Genomic DNA, 11,045 nt, shown 5'->3' on the forward strand with positions numbered 1-11,045 from the left:
CTGGTCAAGATCAAGAGTGCAATTTTGCAATAAATAAACAAGTATATAAACGAGGTATATATCAAATATATTTCTTAAATTCAGAGCAGGTAGTCTCTTCAGAGTAAAGTGCTAGTGACTCATTAAATGTTTGAAATGACGAATGTTACTGTTTTGTAACATCATAATGCTCTGTACTTTGCAAATAAAATTGTACCTCACTTTTACATGTAATTTGATTGTTATTAACTGTGATTTGATTGACTATTGAAAGCTGAATTTAAATGCCTGTCATAAGTTAAGGGGTTATATATGAAAATTGAGCCATTTTTAGAACTTTTCTATTTTATATTTCAAACCCATTTCAATTCAGGGAGGGAGGGGGGTCTCAACTTCCCTCTCTGGTACCTCTTACTCCCAGTTACCACCCAAACCCTAATGGTTACTGACCCTTGGTGCCTTGCCTAGTGCAAAATATTATGCAATGTTGCAAAATCATTCTCAATTTCGCCTGGTTCCTGCCACCATGGGAATTCCACTCCTGCCCTCTTCTCTCGCCCTCTAAGAGTTCCTGACCCCCTGACCCCTGCACCCACTATTCAGCTAAAAAGCTGTGACTTCTTTTTTTGTTGGCGTGGTTTCTGAAGTATATACACTGATGTCTTTTACACCAAAACAGAAGCAGATCCAAGAAATTCAGAAAGAGGGGGGCGAAAAAATTGTGGCGAGAGCACAACCCCAAACTGGCCTTCAAATGGGGGCTAAATACATATATAGGCATTAAACATAGAACTTTACTTGAAAAAATATTGTTTTTTGACCTTCAGTAAGTCGTCTTGTGCAATACCGTAACATTTTGAAAATAAGCCCTGGGCTTATATTCGTTCAATAAAACTTTCAGGTGGACTTATTTCCAGGGAGGGCTTATATACGGGGAGCATATTTTCGGATGGAAATTTGCGGTTCAAAAATCTCTGGGTTACCATCTAGACGGGATACTGTGTATATTTTTTTAGTGCATACAAAAGTACTACGTGGAAAAAACCTCTAAACATAACAATATGAAACCTTAAAAAAATTCTCCAGCCGTGAGACAAACAACACAGTTCTCTAAGCATTCAAAAACTACAAAAACCTCTAAAATAGGGCTTATGGTCTGAAAAGTAACATGTTTCTTAAAGAGCTGTTGCTAAATTTAAGCCCATGCCTTACATTCGGGAGGGCTTATTATCGGAAAGATTTTTGTGCCTGATATTTGGGATGTGGGAGGGGGGGAGTGATCTTTTCAGAATTTTATAGCATTTGGAAAATACTGTCATTGAAAAAATGCTTGATTGTGTTTTACCTGTCGTGAACATTACAGAACTTCACAAGCTGAGTAAGAGTCAGAACAAAATAATACAAACAAAACTAAATTGATTAATTAGTCAGCCTCGTCAATTAAGCTAATCTTAACATTCTGAATACCAGAGTTATAAATTGAGCAAACTTTTCAAGATTATAATGTGAGGTTGTTTAGAAATTTTTGGATAAATTTCCTTGACAAATGTTAAGATTGTGTCTTCCTTGAACTTTAACTATATTTGATACCCTTTGGGTTTGACTTCGAACTGACCAGATAGTTTTCGAAAATCTCAAGCCTTATTACGACCCTCACTAATAACCCCCCTCCCCTTTGGAGCTTCAAATAAGCCCACCTCTCTCTTTTTATGTCCCGCCCCCTTTCTAAGATGGTATAAAATTCGTGACAGTTTCTGAACAAGAGAACGAGGTAACTTTACACTTTTAAAGTTGTTTATCATCCACATTTACTTTTTACAGTCACTACTCTTACAGTACTATTTTGTGAAATTGTGACACCAAACAACTACACTAAACGATTAAAAAGTCCGTCTTTTATATTTTGGGTGTAGGCTTTTTCTCGACTTTTTCAATTCACAGTTTTTACTTTTTTTCACAAATTCGGCTGGGCGTTTCCAACAACGCAAAGATTATAAATTATTTTCAAGGCCGAATGGGGAACGAGGTTGGCCAGAACATGTAAAAGACCGCCTTCAAGGATAAGGGACTGTTTTATAATTAGCAAGTGAATGGGTTGCAAGATGAGTTCAATATACCGGGTAGCCAAAACGTAGGCCGTACCCCTCCCAAAGGAACAAAATCAATTCTCACCAACCCCTTTCGACACAAATAATGTCCAAACCCCAAGTTAATACCAAGTTAATAATTGATAGTTTACTGATTTTGAGCACTTCAGTAAACAGTACAGTGCAAATTGAACTTATCTTGTTTTTGTGAGATTCTCGTATTTTTCAGAAACTCTAACACGACCATACATTCTTATGATAAGAGTGGAAAATGACTGTCAAATACGTAATCTGTTCGTTGCTCTAATCAATGGGCAACCGTGGCGAGTTGTAAAAACCGGAATTCAAGTTATCGGGGTAAATTTGACCCAAATTTTGTTCAAGGGAAACGAAATTTAGTTCGAGTTAGCAGGGTTTTCGAGTTATCCGAGTTCGAGTTAACCGAGTAAAAATGACTGAAAAGTGGGGTCAAATCTAAGGGAAATGGAAGTTAGTTCGAGTTAGCAGGGTTGTTCGAGTTATCGGAGTTCAAGTTACCGGGGTTCTACTGTACATGTACGTGAGGGGTGCGACGGCCTTATGCCCCTACTGGCGCGACGAAATTTAGTTATTTTTTTTGGTTTTTTTTTTTTTTTTTTTTTTTGGCATGACGATGATGACGTGAGGGGTGCACATGACTTGCAATCAAATACGTTCTGTCCCCGGGCTGTCCACCGAATTGCCAATACTTCTCTCTGAAATAGGCCCCGGGGAAATAAACTACCTTAAACTATCCCTTTGTTGAAAACAATAAACAAATAAATAAACTTGCTTGATTGTTTAATCGGTTTTTGCTTCATATAAAAATTCCAATAGGCAACCAAACGTTAATTTGACTTTTGCCGGAAGAGGATAAATTGTCCAGTGTGGTTTTTGCACTTTGATTTACACTGCAAAACATCAATTACTTTTTACTGCTAAGATTCACACTAGCGCGACTAATGCGGCCACACACATATATTGTAAAACGGAATGCTTCGTAGTTTGTAACGTCTATTTCGCTCTTACATCTCCTAGAGACCGTATATATTAGCCCCTTACAGTATAAACAGTAACGCGTGCTGTCGGCGAGTTTGCGACATCATCTGTACTGAAAGCGATTCAACTTCACTGACTTTCCTCACGTAATAACAACACCGCCATGCGCCAAGACTGCAAGGTTTGTTCAGGGTGTTTTCTTCATCTAACATCATCAGAAGTTAATATACCGCAAGCCACACTTTGTATACACAGCTGAGCGACGCCTTTTTACGTAAATTATCCCGCATTGTTCACTAATGTTTGGCATAATTTGCCCCGTTGTGTTTCACTATTCATTTCAGCGAGTTAAAATCTTTATTAATTTTAAATTACCTACTGATCGATCCCTCTCTGGAAACGGGCTGTAAGCTGATCTTCACGAGCCTTGAAAACGCGAATTAAAGAATCGGCCACTTATCAATGCTTTAGAGTCGGGAAATTTTGTTAAGCCCCGAAATTTGATGAAATATTGAAGAATTAATTTAGAGTTTGGTTTACGATGGGCAAAAATAAAAGTTTTCTTTGTAGAGTAAATTTTGAAGAAATTTAACTTGCCTGAAATCATTCTTAACAGTTACATTAAAAGCGAGAGAAAGAGAGTAGATTGTTTATATAATTTGTTTCGAAGTGAGCAAATCGGACATCATTAATAAATACTTATTTCCCCCCCCCCCCCCAGATCTGAATGCATCTAAGTTAATTTTTTGACTTTTCGTGAGCTACATTCTGGTTTTCGTAGATTCAGTTTAAACTTTTGTGATACCGTATTTTCGCTTAGCTACCTTGGACGATGTTTTTAACGGTTTAGTAAAGAATTGCATCGCATATTTAAAGAGTGACTGGCGGTATATATTTACATTACAAGGAGAAAATTTAGTTCTCTTATTAACAAATAAGCCCAAATGAAAAGACGAGAAACAAATGAGCCTCTGTTGTAGCGAATGAAAGGAGTAATTAACCCGGCGTAGGATGGTTTTAAAAGATGGCTTTGTTTGGTATGTTAATGCTACCCAAATCAAAGTCTGATCAGTCTTGAAAAATAGAGTAATGATTATGGTTTTGTTGGCTGTTTACCGAAGCAATGAAAATCTTTTTATAATCAGCTCAGGCTCATATGAGCTATCAGTAACCAAATCACTCTCACTTGTGGTTCGGTTAAAAGCCTCTTTAAATTTAGGAGGAAATTGAGCTTTACATATAGGATCAATTTCAAGTGGTTCGGCTGAGATTTCGGCGACGAGTGCGGATTAAAAGATTTTGAATTGTGTGTTTATTGCAACCTGTTCTTTTGTTTTTCTTGGCAGATAACGTAGAATGAGTATGGAAATATATGGCTGTTACTGGTGGATTATGTCGATCGTTGTAGACACTCTTGTGAGATTCGATAAAAGATACAAAGAACCCGATCAAATGCTGTGCTATATAGCTACTCGCACATGGCTGGGGAACTCAAACTTTTGCGAATTCTGAAACGAATTTTGATTTGTTTGCTCTTGATCCTCAACAAACACACGAGGCAAGGAATAAAAATCTACATAGATAGTCAGTTTGGCTGATCGTCCACACAGTCTCTTACAGAATATGCGAACAGTTTTAAACTACAGTTTAATTAAAGAAGTGTAAATTTCGAGAATGTTAAACTTCGAAAAGGATATTCTTTTCCGACTTGCGAGTTCAAGTTTTATACGGAGATGCGAATAAAGATTATTTGAAAAGACAAAGAAAGCGACACGAGACAGTCTTTTTAAAAAGGTGTTAGCTTGAAGAGTTTTCTTTGAGAATTAAAATTTGATGAGCTGTATTGTAAAAAATCAACTTGATGAAACATTAATAAACTGCCCATCGCCAAATCACCTTTATTCAGCTTGCTTGAGTGCAGGGATTTGTTTGAAAGGATGAAAATAAACCCTCCTTCACTTTTGCCTTAGAAAATGCGAAAATATTGTAATTGGGAATCTGAAATTTCCGGCAGGAAATCGTCATTCGGAATTGTGCATTCTATTTTACGGATCTATGCGTCATACTTTTAAAATCGTTTTTATCTTCAGGAAAAATCACGATGAAGTAGCTACATGTAATTTTTCTATCCGTTACCACTGTAAGAGTCAAAAAATGTATTGGCAAATACAATTTGCAGGTATTAAATAAGAATGCGCAAAGTTTATTTATCGACCAGCGTCTTTTATTCAAATGTAGCTGTTGGCAGAAAAATTTAATGTTCTGAATGTGCGGCAACAGCAGTTTTGAGCAAGCCTATCCCGAATTAATTCTGAAAGAAAATGTTAGTTTTCTTGTTGCTGCAGAATATTTAGCAAAGGCTTAATTTTCGAAGACTTTTGGAGTTTCAATAATATATTAAAGAATTCAACTATGATTCGAAACTTTAACAAAAGAACAACTTCTATAAAGCCAATCAAATGCGGCTGGTTTACTCGACCCTACTTCCATGGCAACATAATGCTACGTTCTGCAGCTCTCGAGATGATTTTTTGTGTCTTTTAACAAAAGGGAGGTATGAAGCTTTTGACACGCTGGACCGGTATTGGCTGACGGGTGTCTTTTGCACCAGTCTCAATTAAGAGCTGCGGGCATTCAATACACAATTGGACAGCTTTGTAAACTCGTCCTCTATATTTGTAGCGAATTTGGTAGTTAATTTAGTTCTGCGAAACGAGCACCAAACGCAACATTATAATAACATGGACCTACTGCGACATCAATATCATCTATACTCGCATCACCATCCGTATCGCCTGGCAGGCATGAGATACGGAGCTGTTTCGCCTTATCAAGTAGTATCCGTCCCCCGTTGCACCTGCGAGTGCTACTGCGAGAGGAATCGAGTGCAGTTTGTCGAGGGTGAAACTCGAAACTTGTCCGAATCCGACATAGAAAGAAGACCCAGAGATATGGATGATCTGAAAAACGGTATGTTCTAAGCTCATTTGTTTGTAAGCTTGTTTTCTTCAGTGACATTCCCAGCGAATATGCAATATAAATGTTGACTAAACCCTCATGGACAAGCTTTTAACGTGCGTTTTGAAGTTTTACACATCCGGTTTTATGAATACACAGTATTTAACACGATTTAATCGCTGATTACTGCGTTTATTAGGTTGATTTTGGGGCGCAATATCGACCCTTTTCCTAGCTTCTTTGTGTGGTTTTGTGAGTACGTTAAAAAGAGTCAAAACTCGGCATTGTATGAACTTCAGTTTTTTAAGAAAAGTTGTTTAAAAGAGCAGTCTTTCATGAATTTTTGACGAAATTGTGTATTGCTTAGAGTGTCTCCTTTCGTTTCATTGAAAAGCTCTAGCATAGTAGAATTGAATGACAGTATTGGTTTTTGCGTGGAAAAACATTTATTGGAAAAAGAATATTCAACTTTCTTCATGGCTCGATTTAATCCAGAACCAATTTTCTATTAGCGAAAATTTGAGTACTAATTGTCTTTAAAGCCCAAAACAGGTGCCTTCTGATGCAGAAGTTAATCTTTTCCTCTTCGATGAGGTTTTGTTTCGGAAATGTTTCGATTTTTAAGGACAATAGCTCGGTAACTTCAATAATGAACTCAGATTTCTGATCTCACTTTAAGTGCTTTTGTGTAATCTCTATTCCGGCTCATAAGCGGCTAATTTCAGATAGATTTAATAGCAAATTATTTTTCTTTTCTCCCGCTAATGCAAGAAGAGATTTACGCTTTTCACTACACTTTTGATCTATTACAAAACTTTTTTAGTGATTGATAATTATTCAATTTCGCGCTGATATCCAAATTCGAATCATGTACATGTATTGGTTATCGAGGCACGAGTACGGAAAATGTGTCGACGTATCTACATTTGTAATAAAATAAACTAATTACGTGTATCTTTTCTTTCATGCTAAAAATCCTGCAGGAGCTAGTATATCTGGGTGGATTTTTAACTCTCCCTGTTTTTTAAATACTAAAATATTGGCTATACAAATGGAATTCTTATTAACGTATGTAAAATCGATCCTCAAAGAAATGCAATATTTCAATAACTCAGCTTAATTGTCGCTAATAGTTATATGGCTTCATCCGTTTTTCTCCCTCTCACAAAAACTACAATTTTTAAGAAGTTTTTTTTTTGGTTATAAGCCAAATAAAAACTCTACTTTTTTTTCATTATGTTTCTATTTTGGGGTGTTGCTGAATGCAGTGGCGTCGAAGTCGCCGACTCAAACTAAACACAGTTAATATTTTTGACAATGGCATGGCAAAAGTACCAATTAATTTATGGTATTCATTTTAAACTTGATTTACTAGCTGGGACGCCATAAAAAAAGCGCGAGCGGAAGGAGCAGAAATCTTTATTTAATATCAATGTTTTCCAATATGTCAGTCTTTTACAGATCGATTTCGACATAAAATTCAACGTAATTAACTTCCAAACGATACTTGGTCGCACAATCTTTGTCCAGCTGTCAGCTTGTGAAAACATGAAGCCCGCGCGGACGATCACCCTTGTTTTGAAGAATACACAAAACCGAGTCTTTAAATCAAAAACCTTGATTCAAAAATTCACACCATCCAAGTATTTCTTAATTGCCTCATTATCGCTGTAAATGCGGCCAGCGGGCCTAGAAAGATGTTTCTTTCGATAAATTCGCATGATCTTGGTATGATGATTGTAATGATCTTCGCAAATTGGTCATTTGTAGCGGTGCGGTAACATTAAAGCGATAAGTTGCGGTGAAAAGTGAAATTTCCAGTTTGAGCGAGGAAATTTTCGTATAAATCGTTATTCAGTTTTCGAATTCCTCTTTTAGCGCTCGGGGATCAGGTTTAAAGTGTGTTTTACTCAATTAAGAACGGTCTCACCGTTTGGCGAAATGAGAAAAAATGAGAAACTGAAAATTCAGGCTTATCAAGTTTTCGGATGGGAATTGATTCGAGATGACTGATACATTTTTTTTTCATAAATGGATTCTCATTTAACTAATAGATTTTTAACTATGCATCTCAAACTGTTCAGTCGCCTATGATGCACATTGAGGGAGATATTTGATGTCAATCAAGGTTTTAGCCAACCAGTGCCTTACACATTTATTTATCTTTCTCGCTTTTATTCGTCAATTTATTTTTGCGCTATGAAGTCGCAAAGAAAAGAAAAAATACACAGCTTGAATGCTCATTCGATTCTTTAGCTCTTTTACTAATCATTTTAAATCGACTAATTAAATACAAGAAGACCTAGATGTTTTTCTAATAATTGGCGATTTTTTCCTGTGCCCAGTTCAATAAATGAACAAAGGCTACAGTCGCTATCTTGATTGATTCCTCTATGATATGTTTAATGTCATAATTTTATCGTGACACTTTCAGAGAATATGTTTTACCACCTTGAATACAGTATTAACACATATGCACAGGTGTCGGTCAATATAGCTATTCTGTTGAACTGTGTAAACTGGAGATGTCCAAACATGTAAATAACGCCTTGCGCTCATTAAACAACGCGGCTTCTTCTGGGCGGGGCTCTTTATATTCACGAATCGGCGTGCACAAACAGTTTGCGCCAGTTGATTGACGGCTCGTGGCCTCACTTCTAAGACCATTTGCTGATTCGCTGCTTTTTATTCAGGGTTGGCCTAGCCTGCGTAGCAGGGACCTAGTATAGATGTTTAGGCGCGCATTTGGGAAACTCAAAGGCGCGCGCCCAACAACTACACAGGCGCATGTTACGAAGGCTTGGGTTGGCCAAATTATTAAGGTCGTGAAGTGTTAGGTGATGCGAAGTTAACCAAAGTCTCAGTTCTGAGTTGTGTTTCACCGCTAATGTTAATACTGCTTAATATAAAGCCATCATTGATAAATTGCAATTATATATTTTACTGCTGCATTGAATGGCTTTTTCACCCTCAAGAGAACCCGAGTCCTCCCAAGTTTTTATTTAAGAAGTACTAGTGTTACGGAACAAATTAAAATAGGCACTAGGGTTTTATCCTCAGACATAGGGCCACTTGTACAACTGACATGTTTGATAAACAGTAACATATGAAAGTACTACAAAATAGTTTTCGATTAAAATAGTCACACGGTAGGGTTTCATCTTCAGATTTAAAAACTGGAAAAACAGCAAATTTAACTCTGGTACTGAAAAAATAGAACACCACGCCGGCTACAGTGTTATACTTACAATAAAGTAATATCTCTCACACTAGTATGTCCTAGCTTCTCGTCAATTAACAAATTAATGTGAGCTCTATTCATACGTTATCTGTTTCATTTTGCAGCAGACTTTTGTCACGACAAAACCGGAAGGAGAAACCGAACCACTTACAAAAGATGGCAAATTGATGAACTTGAACGCGCATTCGCTCTTAATCCATACCCGACCAGCGTGTTTAAAAAGACTCTCGCACTAAGACTGGGTCTCAGAGACTCACGAGTTCAGGTAAAAGGCTTTCACATGTTTTTATTTGGGGGTTAAAGGAAAGGGTATAATTAAAAAGCCAGACAGTATTGGGCGTATGGGCTACAGGGTCACATGAAAGTACTGCTCCTGAATGGCTGTCGTTTGAATGGTCATTTGATGTGGGTTTTATCCACAGAAGTAAAAGTTAGAACCTCCTTGTACAGCACAATACACAACACTTCGTGAAAGTACTTCTTCAAGGTTTCATCCACAGTCTGGGACTTAACTGTTTGTCAACCTTGTACAGTATAATAAACATCACCACATGAAAGTACTGCTCACAATATTTTTCACTTAAATGGTCACACACTTGGGTTTAATCTACAGACTTAAAATGAGAACTATCTGTTACAGTATAATAAACAGTACCACATTTTGTTTTATTCAGACTCAAAAGTTAATGCCACGCTAGTGGACACATTGTTTAACTGATTTGGGGGCGAAAGGGTTAAAACACATTAACTTCCCTTAAACCTGAAACTTAGAAACGTTTTTGGACTTTTTAACTAATCTAAATTCTATATCAATCTTATGCAGGTTTGGTTTCAAAACCGTCGAGCAAAGGCAAAACGAGAAAGGCACGGCTCTACTGAATGTTACAGCAATGATACTGAAGCTGAGCTTACAGAAGAAGAGCAATCGTTGGACACAGAACATCAGATTGATGTTGAGGAAAACAAAGAACTGGAACAAGTTGATGTCGAGTGAATCTGTATTTCCCTTTTATTGCACCTTATATCAGGTTGAACTGGATTCGAGTGGAAGTGAATTTACTCAGGGGCCTTGTACATATTCGATTCATCAATAATAAGACCTCGTCTGGCCTGTTTCAGAGCATGAAAAAAATTCCAGAAACAAACAAAGAGTGAGGATATGAGAACTCTCTCAAAGAAGGTTTAAAAACGACCACAGTCAGCGGTCAGCTTCGATACAGCTTAATACACTGTTCACAGTGCAAGTTTTTTTAACCAAAAATACTGATAGTCTGTCAAAATGTGTTCTATGGCTTATCCATAGAACGGTAGCTTATAGCAGTTCTCCAAAGATGTCAGAAAAACGACAAAAAGTGCAGTTACCCAATCAAAGCTTAGCGCGGGAAAGATCTGTGCGCGCCAAATCACGAGTGACAGTTGTTTTGAACCTGATTGGCACGCGCGTCGGACTGTGATTAGTCAGCAGAGCTTTCACCTCGACGGGTGTAAGCTTCGTCAAAGCTTATGACACGCACGCGTTTTCTTGAGCCAGTGCTAGCACAATGAAGATTTAAACAAGGGCCTATGATAAAAATACTGAATTTTTATTAAAGAACTTGACATTCTACCTTCTAGACACATTGGATTTACTAGCTTAGAATACTCAAAAGTGATGTTTTATTCGCGGCTTTGCTTTTGTCGAGCTGATACTAATTGTATTGTATTATAAATGCATTAGAAAAGAGTTGCTTACACGTATCATACTGTAAATAGAAATTAAAGAA

The 11,045-nt window shown here is 37.2% G+C and overlaps 1 protein-coding gene across 2 annotated transcripts; it reads left to right on the top strand.

Moving 5' to 3' along the window:
• The first annotated feature begins 5,804 nt into the window (after positions 1-5,804).
• LOC144633047 (uncharacterized) lies at positions 5,805-10,737 on the top strand. Of its 2 annotated transcripts, none has more exons than XM_078491819.1 (3): positions 5,805-6,053; positions 9,387-9,547; positions 10,106-10,737. In XM_078491819.1, the coding sequence occupies exons 1-3, from the start codon at positions 5,825-5,827 to the stop codon at positions 10,274-10,276; spliced, it is 561 nt and encodes a 186-aa protein (XP_078347945.1). In that variant the 5' UTR covers positions 5,805-5,824; the 3' UTR covers positions 10,277-10,737. The 2 variants fall into 2 exon arrangements, with proteins under 2 accessions (XP_078347945.1, XP_078347946.1); XM_078491820.1 differs by having other exon boundaries at positions 9,390-9,547.
• The last annotated feature ends 308 nt before the right edge of the window (positions 10,738-11,045 follow it).

Source organism: Oculina patagonica, chromosome 12, assembly GCF_052425735.1.
Source record: "Oculina patagonica isolate OP01 chromosome 12, crgOcupat, whole genome shotgun sequence".
In the NCBI taxonomy this organism is placed as follows: domain Eukaryota; kingdom Metazoa; phylum Cnidaria; class Anthozoa; order Scleractinia; family Oculinidae; genus Oculina; species Oculina patagonica.